We start from the raw sequence: 21,448 nt of genomic DNA, 5'->3' as shown, positions 1-21,448 counted from the left end.
GAAGTCTTTTAAAATTCAGAAATAGTTTCAGATATTCTTTTGTTTACCTCTTGTGAACCCCGAAAACCTGAGACAGGTCTCAGTTAATTTAGAAAGTTTATTTTGCCAAGGTGAGGACACACACCCATGACACAGCCTCAGGAGGTCCTGACGACACGTACCCAAGGTAGTCAGGGCACAGCTTGGTTTTATACATTTTAGGGAGAAATGAGACATCTATCAATACATATAAGAAGTACATAGGTTCGGTTTGGAAAGGCAGGACAACTTGAAGCAAAGGCAGGAAGACTGGAAGTGGGAAGGAGGCTTCCAGGTCACAGATAAATGAGAGACAAACGGTTGTATTCTTTTGAGTTTCTGATTAGCCTTTCCAAAGGAGGCAATCAGATATGCATTTATCTCAGTGAGCAGAGAGAAAACTTTGAATAGAATGAGAGACAGGTTTGCCCTAAGTAGCTCCCAGCTTGAGTTTTCCTTTCAGCTTAGTGATTTTGGGGGCCCAAGGTATTTTCTTGTCACATTCTTGAATAGAGAAAATTTTCTCAGAATTTCTTTAGAAGTTTCTAGTTGCCGTTGGAAGTAAGTCTCCCCATTCAATTTGTCTGGTTCTAAACCAGCTTCTTCCAACTGTGTGCACCAATAAATGATTTAGCCATTTCTAAAGATGCCTATTTTGGCCATTGCTGCTATGACCATCCTGGTTTAGGTGGGTCCATGTTCCTAGGTGTTTATAAGAGGATACTCCATAAACATTATAAATTCAGTTGGTATTTCTAAAAGTGGCTGTCCCTTAAAAGAGTGCTCAGATTTTTAGGCTTGATTTCTCATATTTTAGGAACTTTTCAAAAGTGACTAAGGCTAGGAATGTGTTTTGAGTCCAAGTGTGCTGCTTATAAGTGTCACTGCTCTAGGTGTCACCCAAGGGTTGTGAATTGCTCTCTTACATATCTTGGGCTATCTCTAACTACCAGATGACATTAGAGTGCTCAAGGTATAGGGGACCATACCCTCATATTATACCTGAAGAGCAGAAGGGGATCCCTAAAATGTTATTTTGGTGAGGAATGCCCTACGAGGCCACTTCACATCCTAGGCCATATACCTGACACCTCTGCAAAGTCTTCAGTCATCTGGAACACCTGAATGGGTCAGAAGGCGCAATTGCTTCTTTTCTTCAGGGCAAGAGAACTCACCCTCATATATTTTTCAGTTATAACTAACAGGAATTAGTAACAAATGAAAATCTACATCTGGATTTCCAGCAATAGAAAACACCTGTAGTCTTAAAAGCATGCCATGTAAAATGAAACCACCAGTGCCTAATTGCTAGTACTTTGAACTGAACTATGTCTAATGTCTCTCTAATGTGGGACAGAGGTGGAAAAGGCAGGAATTCTCTGCAAAGCTCTTTGCCTGACTGTGACCTAAACCTTCTGTCCTCAGGCAGAGGCAGAAAAGGCAGTTTTTCTTGTAACCCAAATCTTCTATCTGCGGGGTGACAACAGAAAACCTTCATTCTAGAAAGGGAGGATTGGAAAGAATAGCTCAAACAAAGTATAGACTTTAAACCAAAAAGTGAAAAGGTACAGATTTTCAGTAGAACTTACCTCTTTATCTTCAACAATTTCTCTCGGAGTCAGAAGAATGAACATAAGGGGTTGGAGGTGGCCAACCTCTTGAGTCCAGGAGGAACGTTGGATGGTAGGGGATGGGTTATTCTGAATCCTGCTCACAGTGCCAAAAATTTCAACCTAAAAGGAAAAGATTGAGGCACAAAATATAATTTAAGGAGTTTACTTGAGCCAAAGTGAGGACAGCTGCCCAGGACACACTTCCAAGTTGCCTGGGGAGTGCTGTGCCAGCCTTGGTTACAAGCAGGCTTTTAAAGTCAAAGGGAACAAGGAGTGAACTGATGCAACATTGTTTGACGGTAATTCTCATTGGTTTACAGAGATAACATTGATTAATGATTGGTTATATGTTAACATTGGCTATATGAACTACGGGGTATGAGTTATGGTGTCCAGCATATTGTACTTTATTGCTTCTTGGCGTCAGTTATTTGAGAGTCCACACAGCAGGTGGCTTCAAGAGATAATTATTTAACTTGAGGTGGAGTGACATGACTGCTGTTTCATTCTAATGTCTCTCTGGGCCTGATAATTTAAAGGGGCTCACATTTCTTAGATAAAAGGTTTATTTTCTTTTTTCCCCCCACAACCCAAATACATTTTTTTGACATAAGGATTATTCTGAGAAACAGCAAACATGGGAGAAGATCTGAAAACAAGGTAGAAGTTACCCTAATGAAAGTGAAACTTGTATTTATAAAACAGGACATCTCTATTTGTAAGGGTGTCTCCCTCTCTATACCAGGAAGACTGTGAATTACAAGACAGTCATATCAATGGAGAAGGCACAAACTTTAATTTGTACAACAAACCTTATTCTTGTTTACTTTTCCTGGTCATTCCCATAACTGGTCTCTCTCACACCTCTGTTTTTAGCTAAAGATGGTGTTTAAGCCTGAATTCTAAGCCATCTCTTCGAGAGTTACTCTTTCTTTGAGCTTTTCCCCATGCATACATGAGATATAATACATGTTAACCATCTTATTTGTTTTTTTCTTATTAATTTGTCTTTTATTACAGGGGCCCCAACAAAAACTTAGAAGGGTAAAGGGAAAATTATTTTTCCCTCTTTTATAGACCAGTCAGGGAAACATAATAGCTAGGGGTATATTTTAAATTATTAGCATTAATTTTATTGTTCATCTTTATGTTATGCAATGCCAGTTTTAAATGCAAACATAAAAGCATTTGTCTCATGTGTAGAATTACCAAGATTACACAAAATTCATATTTTGTAGCTTCTACATGCATATGTATTTTGTTTTTACCACATTAGTGAAAACACTGTATAAAACGAACTCATCACTTGAAAGGCACACAGTCTACCAAAACTCTCTATCTTTAGCTTACTGATGAATTAGGAAGGATTGAAAGAAAAAAGAACTATGAGTTACTCGATCTTTCCCTTTCCTTCTGTGTCATTTTCAGGAAGTGTTTGCCTAATATCGAAAGTAACATGAATAAAAAAGAAATACTTTTTCCTTATGAAACACAGGAGTCATGGCTGACACACCTATAACAAAAGACATACTAACAAGAGGAAAGCATTACAAATTTATCTAATTAAAGTTTTACATGCCACAAGAACCTTCAGAAATGAAGACTGAATCAGGTAAAACTGTATTTTTAGCCTAAGTATGATGAAAAAAGCAGATGGTTGTGGAGAAACCCAATTGAACAAAAAGGGTATGATTTTACGGTAATAAACTGAGCAAGGTCTCTTTGTTCAGATTCTTCTTGGTCTCTCTGCATGAATTCCTTTCCTTTAAGTATAAGGCAGGACATCTGACCCATGAGGATCTTGTGACCTACTTTCAAGGGAGGTAGGTCAGAGAGAGTGACCTTAGTAGGTGTTATAGTTTGCTTTGAGAAAGCAAACTATAAAAAGAGAAAGATGGGCAAGAGACAGGAGGCAGGATAAGGTCAGAGAGACTTTCTTGCTTCTGAAGTCTTCCTGTCTCCTTCAGCACATGCCAAGGTGCCATACTTTGGCACACCATGCTTTGAGCCCTGATAGTTCCTTGGCTACTCCAGTTTTTTAGACCCTGCCATTGACAGATTTCTGACTTAAAAGCAAGTTCCTGTTCCTGCAGAAAGCATGATCTCTCCAGGCTGTGAGTGCCCCAGCTTACTCAAATACTTTCCTTGTACTCACTTTGAATCTTGCTGAATGAACTGTAATGCATTGTTGACCCACCAGAATTCCATGCTCATGGAGGATCACAAGTGCCATATGTGAATGGTGCAGCAAGAAACCACAGATAACACGTATAGCATGGAGAGCTTCTGCTCATGTGGATGCTCTATTGTTCTACTTACCTCACTTACAAAACACAAGTTCAAAGGTAAAATTAACAGTTTCAAGCCTGTGACAACAGAGCACTAAACTGTGCTCAGGGCCCTCTAAACACAGTACCCTCGTGAATACTGGGCCCTGTGGCCTGTGTGACTGCATAGGTCACACATCTTTGAGGCCAGGCATGAAGATCTAGCAGACTCAATGGGGAAACTGACAAGGAAGACAATTGCAGAGAAGCCTTTAAACATACAAGTTGTAATTGTGAGGATAATTTTGCCTGGAACTCAAATCTCATTAGACACAGGAGAAACCAGACTGGAGAAAAACCTTATAATTATAGTGAGTGGGAAAATCTTTATTTAGTGTTTCCAACTTAACTGGGTATCTGAGAAGTCGCTCTTGGGAGAAACTGTATCATTGTAATAAGTGTAATTGGTCAACACTCTTATCCTGAAAATCTATGTCAAAGTGAGGTCTTATAAATGTAAAGAATGTGGGAAAGCTTTAAATTAAAGTGCCAGCCTTATTCAGTACAAGAGACTTCACACAGTAGAGAAACTCTATGAATGCAATGAATGTAAGAGAAGTTTTCGGGTGAGCTCAGCTCTGATAAGGCACCAAACTTCTATGTAGATAAAAGACCCTAATAATGGAATAAATATGGGGGCCAATTTTGCTAAGAATTCAGGCCTTTCCCAATGGATAATGCATTTTGGAAAAGGATGCTATGAGAAGGAGCACAAAGAAAGCTCCAAAGTCATTTCCTTCTCACATGGCACATTTTTTCCTGACTTGATGGCCCTCATATGGAGATGATTCTTCAAAATGTCTTGCAAGGTAAAAAGACTTTCCCTTTACCCTCTGAGGATTTGATAACTGAGTCTATGACAGAAACTGATAACAGGCAGGTTAACATGAGAAGATGTACAATTTTATTATGTGCATGGAGGCAGTACAGAAAAGAAAGCATACACCTAAACAACCAGTGAGATTCAGGAGTTTCTATCTACAGGGGAGGGGAGGGGAGATGTAGGCAATTTAGGGAAGAAATAATTTTTGGGAAAGATGAATGGGTCCTCAGAAGAAGAGATGATAGTTTTTGAAGAAGTTTGTCTAGGTGTTGTGTCAACTTCTAGCCTCTTCTCTTGTGATAAGAGTTAATCTTCCCTGGTTGATGAAACTCTCAGGGAGGGGACTGATGACAACTGAGCTCATGACAACTGAGCTCCTTTTGGAGGATCTGTCTTTAGGCAGATAGGGGGAGTTCAGAGAAAGCTTCTCCTTACATTTGTTGTTTTTCAAGTCGCTTTGGCTAGAATTAACCCATATACCAAATTGGCATAGTTTGGAGTGGCATTTCCTGAATTCCTTCAGTCTTCTAGCTAAACACTCATAAGTCTTCTTTGCAATGCACTAGACACTTATAATGTAAGGGTTTATGTATTGTCTTTGTATAAATAGCTGTAGCTTTGGAGACTGTTGCTTCTTTGCCTCATAACCGTGTAACTGTTGACAAGTTATTTGACTTCCTTATACTCATAATTTTCTTCAATAAGATGAGGGTAATATCTGCCCTACTATCTGCCAAGGATATCTGAGGATAAAAGAAGGTAATACATGGAAAGTATTTTGAATACATCATTCTTGTGCTGGCATAAGAAAGCTGTAGTATAGGTGAGTATTGGCTCTGCCAAATCAAAATGGAAGAACAAAAGGATTATATGACATATAAGTAAAGAAATAAACAATAATAAAATACCTGTTAAAATGTCATAAATCTCATTTAAGCAACATATTACAAATGTGTTTCTAGGCTATGGACCAAAATCTTTTCCCAGGGTTTATGTTATAAAGGGTTTTTTATTTTGTCTTTATAAAATGTACATACTCAGAAGACAAACTTTACTGTGTTTCTAACCAAATATTTTTTCTTGAAAAAACGTGGAATGTCAGTGCTTTCAGATGAGAAAGATGGGATTAAAATATTTTAAGACTTCTACAAAATTTTACGAAATGATGTGGATACATAAAAAGTTATGTTTCAGAGTTAGTGTATTAGTTCGTTCTCACATTGCTACAACGAAATACCTGAGACTGGATAATTTATAAAGAAAAGAGGTTTAATTGGCTCATGCTTCTGTAGGCTGTACAGGAAGCATGACGCTGGTATCTGCTTGGCTTCTGAGGAGGCCTCAGAAAACATACAATTATGGCAGAAGGCAAAGGGAGAGCAGGATTCTTACATGGCAGGAGCAGGAGCAAGAGAGACAGAGAAGGGAGAGGTGCCACACACTTGTAAACAACGAGATCACACAAGAATTCACTATCAGGAGAACAGTACCAAGAGGATGGCGCTAAACCATTCAGAAGGATCCAACTCCATGATCCAATCACCTCCCACCAGGCCCTATCTCCAATATTGGGGATTACAATTCAACATGAGATTTGGGTAGACACATATCTGAACTATATCAGTAAGTAACTTTGGGTTGAAATGAAAAGAATAAAGAGGAATTATTTCTAAATTCAAATTCGTTATACAGTATGAATTTAAAATTTGGCTTATTATCTGTAATAGTGGATGACTAAAGAATTTTTATTATATTGTATTATGAACCTTCATAATTTGCCTTTTTCAGTGCTTCTGAGAAGTAGGTTCCTTTGTAGGAGCTACATATCAGAGAGCTATCTTGGCCTACATTTCACTGCTGGAGACACATTATTTAGAGCCAGAGCTGGAAATGAAAAATAATTCCTTAACTCCCCCAAACTGGTGCTGATTGGGAGGAAACTAAGGGGTGAGAGTTTCCAACTACAGACTCATTTGGAAGATGGGGAACCAGAATAAAGAAAAGGAAAACTAGGCTAGTTAAGTCTGAGTCTTGAATCATAAAGATCTCCATATCTCAAGGGTATAATCTCAGTAACTAAAGTTTCCCCAAATTAAGGGAAAGAAATATAGTACAGAGTAATACTTAGGGATTTTCTAGGATATAGCCACTGTGAATGGAGTATGCATCCTATATTTTTTAAATTTTTCATGAATTCTATTCCTAAGTGTATGTTTTACTTTGAATAAAATCCTAAATTGGGTTACTTATACTTTTGGGAGCATACACTGGTTTTCTGTGAAAAAATGGCCCTTAGAAAATGTAAATGGTTCTTCAGTCAAATTCTACTAATACTTTTAATACTTTTAATACTTTTAATACTAATACTTTTAATACAAAATCTATTAATACTTTTGTCCTTTTCTTTAAGCAAGCAAGCTATGCTCCATGCAGATAACTATCTTCCCTGCTTGTGATATCTTTAAGAATATATTCCTTGTAAGTGAGGAATAAGAGCTGGTAAATGGAAGGAGACCTCTCGTGCACATTATTGCCACAGAATTGGGACATGAAGTGGTGTTAAGTTGGGCTGCCATAACAAAATACTATACTGGTGGTTTTAAATAAGAGAAATTTATTTTCTCACAGTTCTGGAGGTTGAAATCAGGGTACTAATATGGTTGGTTTCTGGTGAGGGATCTCCTTCTGGCTTTCAGATGATCACTTTTTTGCTGTTGTGCTCACAAGACCTTACCTTCACGTGTGCATGGAAGAGATATCAAGCTCTCTGGGTCTGCTTTTAAAAGGGCATTAATCCTATTATACCAGGGCCCTGCCCTCAAGAACTAATTACCTCTCAAAGGCCGCATCTATAACACCAACTCATTGGAGGTTAGGGCCTCAATGTATAAATTGTTTGGGGGTTGTTGGTGGGACCACAAACATTCAGTCCAAACCACTGAGCAAAGGAAGAGACAGAATAAAGGAACAACCAAGAAGAGAGCTGTGTTGAGCAATGGGAATAAAAATGAGTGTCAAAAGTAGAGGAGGATGAAAGTGAGTGGAAGGTCTGAAGATGGCATGTGGAAAGTGACAGGCAAGAGAAAAATAATTTGTTTCTATTGAGAGGACAAATTCCAACATACTGAAGTTAGAAGTAATGGGTCCAATGAGGAAGTAATACTGAAGACGATTGACCTAAGGGATATTTTAGAATTATTTGTAATGTTTGAATTAAAGACAACAGGGACTAAAGAATAAAAATGTTTAGATGAGTCTAAAAGATCAGGTCAATGATGTAGCTTCTATTACAAGGGAACAGAAAAGAGGGTACAAAATGGCTTTAGGTGATCCAGGGGATTCAGAAAAGGTAATTTTAAGACAAAAGAGTAAAGTCTACTTTACAGAGAAAGCACTAAGTGTGTAGTAGAGATTGGTATATGAAGTTATATATTATGAAAATATTACAAAAAAGTAAAGCTACTTTTGTTTTATGAGAGTGGCCTAGAATAGCTTTTTAAAAGAAATTAGGGAAGCTGGTGTACAACTTCCTACTGAGGCTGATATGAGGGAGGACAGCATTATGCCATTCTGCATCAAGTCCTTTGTTAGTGCCACATAAGCTGGAATGTAGTACTTCAGGGGATGGACCTTCAGTCTGATTCAGCATGGTGTTATGTCTGAGATGCTCCTGATGCTGTTCAGCCTGGGTAACTGGCAGAGCTTTCAACCACTCCCTTTCTCTTGAGATGGATTGCAATGCTCACCTTGCTCATGAATGGCCTGGAATTCTGGATATTCCCATTTAAACTGTCTTTTCATTGGCTGGAAAGGAATAGTTGGTGGCTTCTGTGCTGCTTGATGATGATATTCTGAGTGCAGTCCCATTCCACATGCACTGGCTGCAACTTGGAAACGATTAGATATGGCTGGGCTTGTGAAAGACTCAATGAGGGAACCACAGTTAATATATTTAAAAGACATCTTACAGAACACATCTCAGGGCATAGAATAGAGAAAGAATGCTGACACAGTCTTCTTCCACCCTTAAGAAGTAAGGAGCAAACCAGAAAGGATGAGAGTGAGAAACACAGAGAATTATATATCTAGTGGGAGGGAGTGGAGATTGAGCTCTGCAACCTTGCTTCCCTGGGTGTGTGGCTGCTTCTTTCTCTGGCTAGGGTGTTCATGTGCCTTTTAATCACACCTGACATTCTGTTTCATCAAGCTCTCTTTCCAAATCCTCTGCCATGATCACCACATCCTCTTTGTTCTCCAGCTGATGCTCTAACATCTGGACTTGGAGCTCCTCTGGCAGCATAGTCTAGAACTGCTCCAGCACCAGCAATTCCAGAATCTGTTCTTTGGTGCGGGTCTCTGGTCTCAGCCACTGATGGCAAAGTTCCCAGAATCAGCTCAAAGCCTCACAGGGTCCAGGTGTCTCCTGGTAGCAGAAATGCCTAACGTTCTGATGAGCTACCTCCTGGTTGCTGGAGTTCTTCCATATGAAGTAGCCCATATCTTGGCCCCAAGTGTAGTCCTCTGCTTTAACTGTCAGGCGACTTTTCTATTCCCTTTGAGATGTAATAGTCAAGGCTGCAGCTGTTATGGGCTATAACAGTTCATGTAAAGTCTTATTTTGCAGGTTGGGGTATATAGAAGTCTGCTTTAAGGAGGCTGTCCTTGGGCAAGTTTCTTTTGGGTCACTCCCAAGGCAAAATAAATCATTACTAACTTGCAGAAATGAAAAGGTTGCTAAGAACTTTTATTTATTTTTTTAAGATTAAAGACATCTAGTTATCTTGAAACTCACTGAACCACTAATTCAAAAGGAAAATGGACAATTTGGGTGAATTTTATCATGTGCGACAGAAAGCACAAACTAGGTAAGACAGACATACAATTAATAATATGATTTGAAAACTGCAGATACGCGAATGAAATCACTTTTGTCAGACCCAGGTAAAATACGGCTGGGAAGGCATGAAGGAGAGGAGGCTCATGCTTACATGTTTGAGATAAGAACTGTTTCCAAGGTCTTTCTAAATACCGCACAAGAAACCCTTTCATTTCCTCCATGCATCTCCTGCTTTGACAAGGTTTATCAGTAGACATTCTTTAGGACTGCTGTAATTCAGGTACGATGTTCTGGAAAGAACACCTGCCCAATTATGGCATCTCCACCATGAACTGACAACTCCAGATTTGAGCCTCTGAAACCAATGAACACGGTCTCTAAGCAGCTTATAGGAACCTCTCTTTTTGCTAATAAAAACTTGCCTTTACCCTTCCCTCACTGAATGCGTTAGTGGCTTGCCATTCTGTGCATTCTAGGTTATAATCTTCATTTCTCATTTGCGAGTCAACTTTTTTTAAGTTTAACAATGGAAACAATGTGAAGCTTGACTACAAATATTATAAAATTAAGACACCAAAGCAAGCATACTAGTGTGTCTCACTACAAATACATCTACATATAACACTTCTGATCATTAGAAAATAATCCAATTGTGTTTAGAGGTTCAATGACAGCATAAACAGATTTAAGTGTGATTATACACCTCATTTCTCCCACAGGGCTCCTCTACTAATGCCTCTGGGAGACAGCTTCATACTGCCAGCACCAGGAGGGGAGAGGAGAAGAAAGGAAGTCTTCTCTCCATGCCCTCCTGGGGCCCATCTTGGTGTTGTGTGTGGTGAAGGGGGGACGAATCTGGGGTCTCAGTCGCAGCCGCCTCTTGCAGCTGCCACCTTCATCCCCGAAATCCTGTTCCTAACAACAGGAACCCTGAGAAAAGTTAGAGGTGTGAAGTCCGCACATAACCCTGGGCCACAAACTCGGTCCCGGACGCCACAGGACACTCACTCACCCGGGACACACATCCTGGCTGGAAGATGGGCGTGTACCGGGGCTCCTGCTGCTTCCGGCCCCTCTAGGAAGAGGCTCTCCGTGGTGGTCTCGCGCACCCCGTATTGGGAGGGAGCCGCCGCGGGGTTTAAGGGTGCAGTCGGTTCCTAGCTTAGCGGGTGGCAGCTCCCTCCATGATTTTGAAATGTTGATGGATTAACCTTCTAGAAGGGTGCTAGGTCTCCCTTTTTCCCCCGCCACCAACTTTAGAGTTGTGGTGTATAAGCGCTATCTTTTCTGATGTTATATTCCATAGGAATATTTTCAGTGACATAATCAAGTTTAAGCGTTAAGAACTAGGGCCCTGGAATAAAATGCGTTAAAATCTTGGTTCTACCACTTACTATGTGATCTTTAGCAAGATAGTTAACTTCATTACTGCTCAGTTTTCTCACCTATAAAATGTGAAAAATAATAACCATTACAGAATGAAGTAGGACATACTAGTACTGTGCCTGTAAAAAACTGTGGGCTCAACATTACCTTAAAAAACAAACCAAATATTGTGTTACTTAGATTCTGTCAGGACATTTTTAAAGTCATTGAAAGTAAATGCTATCTCTTACAAAGCCTCTTCGTGGGAGATTTTGTACATTTCACATTATCATACATCTAACATCAAGCTCCTGTTTACATTTTATAATGTAAAAACCTTACATACTATGGAATGTTTCAGACTTAAATCATTCCTCCCTACCCTCTTTCATATACTATCGTTCTACACTCTCTTCTGTCTTTTCTGTAGACAGAAAAGCCAGCAGCAATGAAGTAACATTTCAGGACCATTATTTCCAGTACTAACTTCCTCAGTAATCTACCACAATTGCCAGTAGCCAGAGAATCCTATCACTTTCTGTCAGGAGAGCTCCCTATAGTCCCTATCAACCTACCCCAGAAAGGTGCCAAAAACCAGTAAAAGCCCGGTTATCCTGTGTTTATCCTCCAACTTCTGAGGTTTAGTTCAATTTGAACACATTTTCTCACTCCTAACCCAATTCTATTCTCTTCCTGTCTTACTTAAATATCTGGATTCTGGCCTCTTCCCTGGGGTGCTCTTCTGCTTTTTTACTTCCTAGTATGACCTCTGGACACAGATTTTGGCCTCATATAGGAATGCCACCATTACATAAGTCCTTATTTGACATGACTGTCTAACTTAACATTAGCATCTAACTTAGTTTTGTGGTCTTCAGTTTTTAAAGGGATGCTCTGAAAACACTGTTCTGCAGTGCATCGTGCAAGCTATTTCACTCCTGGGTTTAGCTGACCTCTTTTTGTGCAAAACTAACTAGGAAAATAAACTAGGACTGATTATCAGTCTCTTTACCTAAATCTTTATTTTCTTCCCACACTGTAATCATGGTTGTTTCCCCAGTCTCTATTTCTCTACACTGCACTGCCATAGACTACCCTATTTATTAGGCCCCCTAAATGTAGCTCTTTCGGTTTGACTTTAGTAGTCAATGAAAGAAGGGGTACATCATCAGTCTCACAGAAAGCACACACACACAGATGAAGACCAGACACTGGTCTTTCAGTGTTTCATCTTGCCAAATATTTATTTTTTATTTAATATTTTTCATATTGTGTCATTTCCTCAGCATTTACATACAAATTTAAGTCCCTTACATTAATAGGTTTTCCCTCATGTGAATTCTCTGGTGTTGACTAAGGTTTGAGCTCTGACTGAATGCTCTTCCACACTCACTGCATTCATAGGGTTTTTCTCCAGTGTGAATTCTAAAGTGTCGAATAAGATGTGAGCTCACTCGGAAGGTTTTCCCACATTCACTACACTCATAGGGTTTCTCTCTGGTGTGAATTCTCTGATGCCGGATAAGATGTGAGTTCAGGTTGAATGCTCTCCCACATTCTTTGCACCCAAAGGGTCTTTCCCCAGTGTGAATTCGCCGATGTCTAGTAAGATCTGAGCTCTCTGCAAAGCTTTTCCCACATTCATTACATTCATAGTGTCTCTCTCCAGTGTGGATTCTTTGATGCCTAGCAAGTTTTGAGCTGTGCCTGAAAGCTTTCCCACATTCATTACACTGATGAGTTTTATCTGCACTGAAAACTGCTGCATGTTTGGCAAGTTTTGGGCTCCTGAAAGATTTTCCATATTGGTGAATTTTTTCTCCAGCATAAATTCTTTGAGGGTTAATAAAATCTGAGTTCCATTTGAAGCTCTGGTCACAGGTACCATGTTTACAAGATTTCTGGTGTGTGAATTCATTTGAGTTCAGATTTAATCTCCTCTCACATCCATCATGGCTTATTATTTCACCTCTGACTATATTTTTGTGGGTGAGGATTTTACCAAAACCTTCATCCTGGGCAGATGACAGTCTCTGAGACTCCCCTGATTCTTTTTCCCATTGCCTCTTTACCCTGCCTGCAGACTTACAGATGTCTTGAGATTCACCAGATGCTTCTGATATGTATCCTGAGATTCTTCCAGATGTAATTCTCTGTGATTCAATTTTTTCAAAAATTTCCAGCTTTGGCATGGATCTACTGTTTTCACTCTCATTATCTAAAATAAAAAAGAAAGAGGTAAATATCACCTGTTTGCTGCACTAGAAGAAAGAAAATTTTTCAGCATGCTCAAGATAGTTACATATTGATATGCCCACTTTAATATATGACCTTTCATATGAGAGGAATGATAGAACGAAAGATGATGACAGGAATGAAAGAAACATTGGTAAGAACAAGTAATGCCTGCAGTGGTTGGCAGAGAGAGGAATCAGACATGTGAAGCATATATATTAGAAAAGATTGGGAGGAGGATTGCCATCAGCAAGAACTCAAGAGATAGGGGGAGACAGAGTAAGGAGAAGGAACTCTACAATGTTGACTGAAGGGGATCTTGGGAACCTTGGATCTATGATACATTTCTAGAGGGAAAATGGAGGCACTACCTCAAAGAAAGCAGATGAGAACACAAAAAAAGTAAAGCTATAAGTTACTCTGAAGTATGTGTGAGAAAACTTCCATCCAACTATCGTCTATTTCTTCCTCATATTCCATGGTAAATCAGTCTTCTAAATCCTGTCATCTCTGTCCGCTAAGTGTCCCTTGTATAAATCCCTTCTTTTACATTTCTGCTACCATTGCTATAGCCTTCAACCTCACCATTTCCTATATAGACTTTAACTGCCTCCTTGCTGTTTTGACTGTACTTTTCTTCTTCCTAGTTATCCTAAAGATCCTTACTAGACTAATGGTCATTAAACACTGTCATCCTTACATACTCTACTCAAAAACCTTGAATCTCTCTCTCTCTCTCTTTTTTGTTACAAGACTAAACTCCCCAGCCTGGTTTCCAAGATCCATTTATCATCTAGTCTTCACAATCCCACCTTGTAGCTCACAACTCTATACCATGCTGGAGTTGAACTGCCCTTCTTTGTTATAAGGTATCCTTTGTCTACAATATGCTAGGGCAGGAAAGAGGGTTAGGGAGTGCTGTTCGTGGGGTGAGGGAAATTTACAATTTTATATAGGATAGATGGAGATGTTTCCAGAACAAACCTGAAGGCAGAATGTGTAGAACTTTATTAAAAATTAATGGTGGCTGGGCGCGGTGGCTCATGTCTGTAATCCCAGCACTCTGTAAGGCTGAGGCAGGTGGATCACGAGGTCAGGAGTTTGAGACCAGCCTGGCCAACGTGGTGAAACCCCGTTTCTACTAAAAATACCAAAATTAGCCAGGCTTGGTGGCAGGCACATGTAATCCCAGCTACTTGGGAGGCTGAGGCAGGAGAATTGCTTGAACACAGGAAGCAGAGGTTGCAGTAAGCCGAGATCACGCCACTGCACTCCAGCCTGGGTGACAGAGCAAGACTCCGTCTCGGGAAAAAACAAAACAAAACAAAACGAACAAACAAACAAACAGTAAGTTATTCTTGGGTTTACTATAGGGACCATTCACACCTTAAGTGATACTGTATCTATGAATCTTTTAAATAGATGAGTTTTAGAATAGAGATGCGTAGTCTATGGAAGTAGTCTCTAGAAGTATAGCTAACTTTCTATAAAAGTGTAAAAGAGCTTTATAAGACCAAGAGCATAAGAGGAAAAATATGGACCAGGGTCTATGTTACTTGTGAATTATATACTATTTCTCAGTATATCATCGTGTATCTGTTTCTCTTGATCATTATATGTACTTCTCTATGAACATGTTTTGCTTCTGCCCATGTATTTCTTTTTGTTTTGCTTCTTTTCTCTTTTTATGATATTTTCTCACACATTCACTTTTATTTCCTTTAAATTGGTCATATCATAAAAATGTTCTGTGTTTTGGAAATATTCTGGATAAGGAACAAAATTATCTTTTCCCCCACAATTGGCCAAAGACTCACAGGAAAACAAGTTCTCTCTCTTCAGTTTTTTTTTCTTTTTGAGATGGAGTCTCGCTCTGTCGCTGAGGCTGGAGTGCAGTGGCACGATCTTGGCTCACTGCAAGCTCCGCCTCCTGGGTTCACACCATTCTCCTGCCTCAGCCTCCCGAGTAACTGGGACTACAGGTGCCTGCCACCATGCCCAGCTAATTTTTTAGTACAGACGGGGTTTCACCATGTTAGCCAGGATGGTCTCAATCTCCTGACTTCATGATCTGCCTGCCTCGGCCTCCCAAAGTGCTAGGATTATAGGCATGAGTCACCGCACCTGGCCACAAATTCTCTCTTTTCATTGGGTAATAAAGGAAAGGACCACCTACAGTTACCAAGACTAGTTTGTGAAGGGAGATTCATTCTCCTGTTTCTTCAGTGATGTGCACTGTATGGCATTCTGCCCCTTACCACAGTCCCATAGGAGCTGGGGTTCTGATGAATCAAAATAGGCCTTGGTTTCCACTGGCTGTAACTGGACACTAAGTGCTGGTCCAGGTGGTGACACTTTTTTCCTGAATATTTCTTGTGCACGTTCATGGGCTTGAACCTGAGAAAAATAAAGTACATTTGGGCTTATAAAAGAATTCCTGTGTTAAACATCTTCTAACAATGAAGAGAAACTCCCATAGGAATACAAAACTGGGGAAGGAAGAATCGAGTCTGAGTCATTTGTAAAATGTCATGTGGAATCAGACAGACAGGAAAGGAGACATAAATGCACATTCAACCAATAGCAACCAACCAACTCAACCAATTGCAAGCTAGATACGCAATTTCAGGCCTCTCCTCCCATTGTGGGACTTTATCCATTATGGAGGTGTTAGATCTCCCATCCCCTATGCACCTGGAGTACTGCTTTATCAGTGCCTCTCTCCAAATCTTCCACTATAGTCACTGCCTCCTCTCCACTCTCTGGGTAATGTTCATGTACCCAGGCCTGCAGATCTCCTGGCAGGATGGTCAGGAACTGCTCCAGCACCAGCAGTTCCAGAATCTGTTCCTTGGTATGGATCTCCGGCTTCAACCACTGACAGCAGAGCTCCCGGAGCTGGCTCAGTGCCTCGCGAGGTCCAGGAGAATCCTGGTAGCAGAACTGCCTAAAAAGCTGCCTGCAGAGCTCCTGCTGAAGGAGTTCACTTCTCTGTAAGCAAGCGTCCTGCCTGTGGATAAATTCTTCCTCTTCTATCTTCACTATCAAAAGTCCTTCATCCTCTGGAGAGTTCTGGGCTGCAGCTTTCTTTGATTCTGTAGCCATCTGTGGAAAGAATATATTATCAGAACTGCTTTGGAAAGGGTCTTCTTTAGTTTCAAGAGTCCTCCTGAGGGATCAAAAATTACTATTACTGTCTAGGAAGATGAAAGACCATGTAATAAAAATCATCATTCTCCATTACACAAAAATTTACTGGGCATTTATTGTATGCAAAAGCACTGACATACTTGGTTTGTAGAATACAACTGTTATGATTTCTGCTTCAAGATAGCTTAACGTTTAAATTTAAAAATAAGAATTTAAATTAGAAACAATAAACTTAAATGTAATACTAAATATTAACAAGGTACATGTTATTAAATTTTAAAAGTCACAGAGAAAATAACGATGAAAAAGAAAAATGATAGAAGTGCTTCATAAAATGGAGATGGGAAAAATACAGATGGTTGCAGTGGTCAAGGGAAGCTTAATGAAAAAATGAAATTCTGAAGAATAGAAAAGATTTGACTGGGATGCGAGAGAGAAAGAAGTAGGAAATTACAAACAGAGAAACAGTCTGAACAATTGGGTAAGGGTAGGAATACAGAAGTGGGAAAGCAAAATGTTTAGTAGGTTTGTATAAGAAAATTATCGAGACAAAGCTTGGAGGTGTCACTGTAGAAAACATCAAATGTCAGGTTCATGAATTTGGAGTTTATCTTTTAGGCACTAAGGAGTCATTGAAGAGGAGTCAATTCTTCTGAGCAGAATGACCTGCTGAACACTGTAGAGATGAATATGTTCTTAATTTCTAGGGTGGGTAGTAATAGGAAAAGACAGAAGCCACTGTATTCATGAAAGTATGAGGTTCTTTTTGTTTGTTTGTTTTTTGAGAGGAAGTCTCACTCTGTCACCCAGGCTGGAGTGCAATGGCACAATCTCGGCTCACTGCAACCTCCGCCTCCCAGGTTCCAGTGATTCTCCTGCTTTAGCCTCCTGAGTAGCTAGGATTTCAGATGCACATCACCACACCTGGCTAATTTTTTTGTATTTTTGGTAGATATGGGGTTTCACCGTGTTGGCCAAGCTGGTCTCAAACTCCTGACCTTGTGATCTGCTCACTGCCCAACTCGGCCTCCCAAAGTACTGGGATTACAGGTGTGAGCCACCGTGCCAGGCCTGAGGTTCTTTTACTGAACATTTCACTAAGTTGACTACTGACTGATGCAATCACATACATTTTATTAAGGATCTTATCACAAGCAAAGTGTTGGGCTATAAGTTGTATAGCAATGGTTTACAAGAAAGTCTGAATCTGACACTGGGCTTGCTGCCTAATCATCATATGGGATCTTTGGTAGAAACAGCTTCTTAGACCCTACCTCTGGAGATGCTGACTTGGGCCCTGCTCCTAGAGATGGTAACTTGGTCAGTATGGCATATGCCTGGAAAATCTGTATTCTAATATACAGCTTAATGGATTAAACAAGAAGTGTTTGAGTTTGTGAACTAGTTGGGAAGAAATTATAAAACATGGAAATAAAAGATTTAAATGAGAAAACATTTAACATGACATATACGTTGCACGTTTGTTAAATGTTGAATATTGAAGTATAAAATGAATTTATGGTGGAGATGCTGAATGTTCTAACTGTCCTGCGGTGGGAAGAGACTGTGAATGGTAGAAGGTATTTCCCAGAGGTGGTGGGTGTTAGAAATAAATTTTTGGGCGGCAAAATAAATAGCACTCGAACATGAATTTTCTCATCAAGGCAATTTTGCTTCTATAGAAAGGTGCGTCTTGCAGATGGAGCAACGGCGAGAGCACACCTGAACAAGGGAGGGGAAGGGGTTCTTATCACTGACACAGGTAGCCCTTACTGCTGTGTCGTTCCCCTATTGGCTAGGGTTAGACTGCACAGTCTAAGCTAATTCCGATTGGCTATGTTAAAGAGAGCAGGAGTATGAACCAGAGTGGTGGGGTGAGCAGTTTCAGCAGGAAGGACAGTTATGGAATGGGTAACTAAGGTGATGCAGGTCAGAGCAGGTGACCAGGGGTGACTCAGGTCAGAGCAGGTGACCAGGGGAATAGATGTGAACTACTGATTGGAACTGGTGGAAAAGGTTGTTTACTGAAACTAGGGGCAAGGAGACGAGGTTAAACTTTAAAATGGAGAGCAAAGAACTGAACATACTGACATAATAATTCTTTGAAGAGAAATTTAGAACTCACTGTATTTAACATGGGGCTTAAATTGGACAATAAAGGATGAGAAAGATTCAGAAAGGAAAGGACAGGAACAGAGTTGAGGAAGTGGGAATGAGCAGCAGGTTGATGGTGAGATCAGCTTACAGGGTAAGGTGGCTGGAGTGACTAAGAATTCTACTGCCTCTGTTAAGAAATTGCTCAACTCTAGTCTGAGTTCTTACAATTCCTAACACATACATATATGAATATATAAGTCCTTGTATTATTTTTAGTTGTTTGGCTGTTTTTTTCATCAACTGATTGCTGTTCCATGAGGTTAAGGACCATGCATTATTAAGTGTTCTTAAGGCTTCATATTTGTTGATTGAATGAAAGGAAAAATTTGGAAAGTTTCAGATGACTTCTGTTTTGGATAATCTGTATTTAAGATGATAATAAGACATCTACTTGGAAAAATATTTCCAACAGAAACAATGATATTTCAATAATGGAAAAGAACTTGGAATGGGAAGACAGATTTTGACAAGTGTTGGGAACAGGGCCCCAAATCTGGCCATAAACTGGCCCCAAAACTGGCCATAAACAAAATCTCTGCAGCACTGTGACATGCTCGTGATGGCCTTGATGCCCTCGCTGGAAGGCTGTTGGTTTACCGGAATGAGGGCAAGGAACACGTGGCCCACCCAGGGTGGTAAATGGCTTAAGGAGTTCTTAAACCACAAACAATAGCATGAGCGATCTGTGCCTTAAGGACATGTTCATGCTGCAGATAACTAGCCAGGGCCCATCCCTTTATTTCGGCCCATCCCTTTATTTCCCATAAGGAATACTTTTTTTTTTAAATGCTACTAATATTTAGATGAATTTATTTCTTTTATGCTTATATCTATACATTTTTAAACATATAGAGATTGAATTCAATGTGCATTTACTTAACATTTGCAAGAAATTAACTATATGAATATTTAATATATATTCATTAACATACTTTTAGTAAATCTTATGACTGGCTTGCTGTCAATAAACATGTGGGTAAATCTCTGTTCAAGGCTCTCAGCTCTGAAGGCTGTAAGACCCCTGATTTCCCACTCCACATTCTATATTTCTGTGTGTGTGTCTTTAATTTCTCTAGCGCCGCTGGGTTAGAGTTTCTACGACCGAGTTGGTCTCCGCAGACGAGATTCATGAAAAGGGTAGTTGAAGATATCTATCAGTATTAATTCTCCAAGAGTATGAAATAAATATCACAGGTTCAGACTGAACCTTGGAAAACAGTTTGAGTGAGTATAAGAACAAAATTTATCAATGATAAAAAAAAAGGAGGGGGTTAGTTCCATGGTATATTAACCAGAGAGTCTCAATCCCTTGTATTTTACTGGGCCATTCCTTTGATGTTTCTTGTTATGTTTCCTAGATGCCCTAACCAAGTAGTGTCCTAATGCTTAATGAGCATGATCTCATTTACCATAGTAAGATGGGTATAAAGTAGGCCCATATAATCCGAATGAAACTTCAATTATGCTAAGCAGCTGGTTCTACGACATGTTATCTCAGCTGACAGTCCTATCTCCAGGTGTTTTATCACTTCTCATCCATTTAAAACCTAGTCCCCCTAAAGTTAGTAGCTTTAATAAATATTTATTGAGCATCTAGTGCCTTATAATAGTGTTAGGAGGACTTACAAAAACGGGTAAGCAGAAGTGTAAACAAAAGCTAGGAGAACAGAGAGGAACGAGTAATTAATTATGAGAAAGGTGGAGGTTAAAGAGGAGGGCTCCTGATGGATGAACATGCCTTGGTAGGTATATGGAGGAGGGGAAAACGGGTGAGAGTTTTGTTGGTGGAGGGGGAGAGAGTCAGGGGAAATTCGGTAGAGACCACAAAGCAGAACAGAGGCTTCAAGGCGCATGCTGGTAAAGGCTCCCATAGTACCTTGTGTTTCTCAAGGGTAGGAGGTCAGTGTTGGTTTCACTGCATCCTCGGCACACAGGAAATACTATTTACCGTGTCAGTAAATTTCAGGACAAGCCGGGGTTGTCCCCAAGTGTCCTACAAAAGGGCAGTTACTCTTCCCAAGGGAAGCAGGGGACTGGGGATGGTCGTCACAGCAGTTTCTTTTGGCAGACAATGACAGATCCGAGACATTTGACACCCCTCCTCGTTCCACCTGGCTGGAATGGGCAACTCCTCTTACCAGTGACCCCAAATTCAGGATCAGCAGGACAGCCCCCACCCCACGCCACCACGCCCTCTCAGCGCTCCACTATGACGTCACGCGCGGCGGAGGTAACTATGGAGACCGCCAAACCCTCACTAAATACGTAAGCGCGCCTGCCCTCCCAAAGCCGAAGCTGGTTCCACCTTTCTCCCGGATTCCTCTGAGGTCCAAGGTCTAGTCACCCAGAGGCTGCTAATTTCAAAGGCAATATGAGAGGGACTGGATGTTTGGAGGGAGAAACAGGGCTGGACGTCTGGGTCCCCAAACCCGGACTCACCTCTCGACCAGGGCTGATTCCGATCGGACACTTCCGGTGGAAGGACTGAGCGGCACTACACTTCAAGGATTCCGTCCACAGGGACTTGTGAGTCTGCGCAGAAGACGGGATGCCTTTGGACTACGATTCCAAGAATCCTTCCTGGGTCGCTTCGGGCGCAGACTTTTCGCCAAAGTCCTGAAGCTCTCAGGGCTTGAAGGAGAAGGCGTCTTTTTTCTCCATTGTAGTAGTGTGTCTCGCTAAATAACAGAGGGGACTCTCGAAAAGAAAATGACGTTGGCCGGGCGCGGTGGCTCACGCCTGTAATCCCAGCACTTTGGGAGGCCGAGGTGGGCGTATCACGAGGTCAGAAGATCGAGACTATCCTGGCTTGCAGGGTGACACCGTGTATCTACTGAAAATCCAAAAAAAAAAAAAAAAAAAGTTGCCGGGCGTGGTGGCACGCCCCTGTAGTCCCAGCTGCTTGGGAGGCTGAGGCAGGAGA

At 40.6% G+C, this 21,448-nt stretch overlaps 1 protein-coding gene across 2 annotated transcripts; it reads right to left on the bottom strand.

Annotated features, from left to right (window-relative positions):
* Positions 1-12,205: 12,205 nt before the first annotated feature.
* On the bottom strand, positions 12,206-21,391 carry ZNF165 (zinc finger protein 165). Of its 2 annotated transcripts, none has more exons than XM_007973371.3 (4): positions 20,965-21,391; positions 15,913-16,323; positions 15,477-15,615; positions 12,206-13,201 (listed from the first exon to the last, which is right to left on the bottom strand). In XM_007973371.3, exons 2-4 carry the CDS (start codon positions 16,321-16,323, stop codon positions 12,294-12,296), a joined length of 1,458 nt encoding a protein of 485 aa, XP_007971562.2. In that variant the 5' UTR covers positions 20,965-21,391; the 3' UTR covers positions 12,206-12,293. The 2 variants fall into 2 exon arrangements, with proteins under 2 accessions (XP_007971562.2, XP_007971561.2); XM_007973370.3 differs by having other exon boundaries at positions 20,402-21,366.
* Between the last annotated feature and the right edge of the window lie 57 nt (positions 21,392-21,448).

Source organism: Chlorocebus sabaeus, chromosome 17 (assembly GCF_047675955.1).
Source record: "Chlorocebus sabaeus isolate Y175 chromosome 17, mChlSab1.0.hap1, whole genome shotgun sequence".
Classification (NCBI taxonomy): Eukaryota; Metazoa; Chordata; class Mammalia; order Primates; family Cercopithecidae; genus Chlorocebus; species Chlorocebus sabaeus.
Note: the sequence above shows the minus strand (reverse complement) of the source record. Positions and strands in the feature narration are given on the sequence as shown.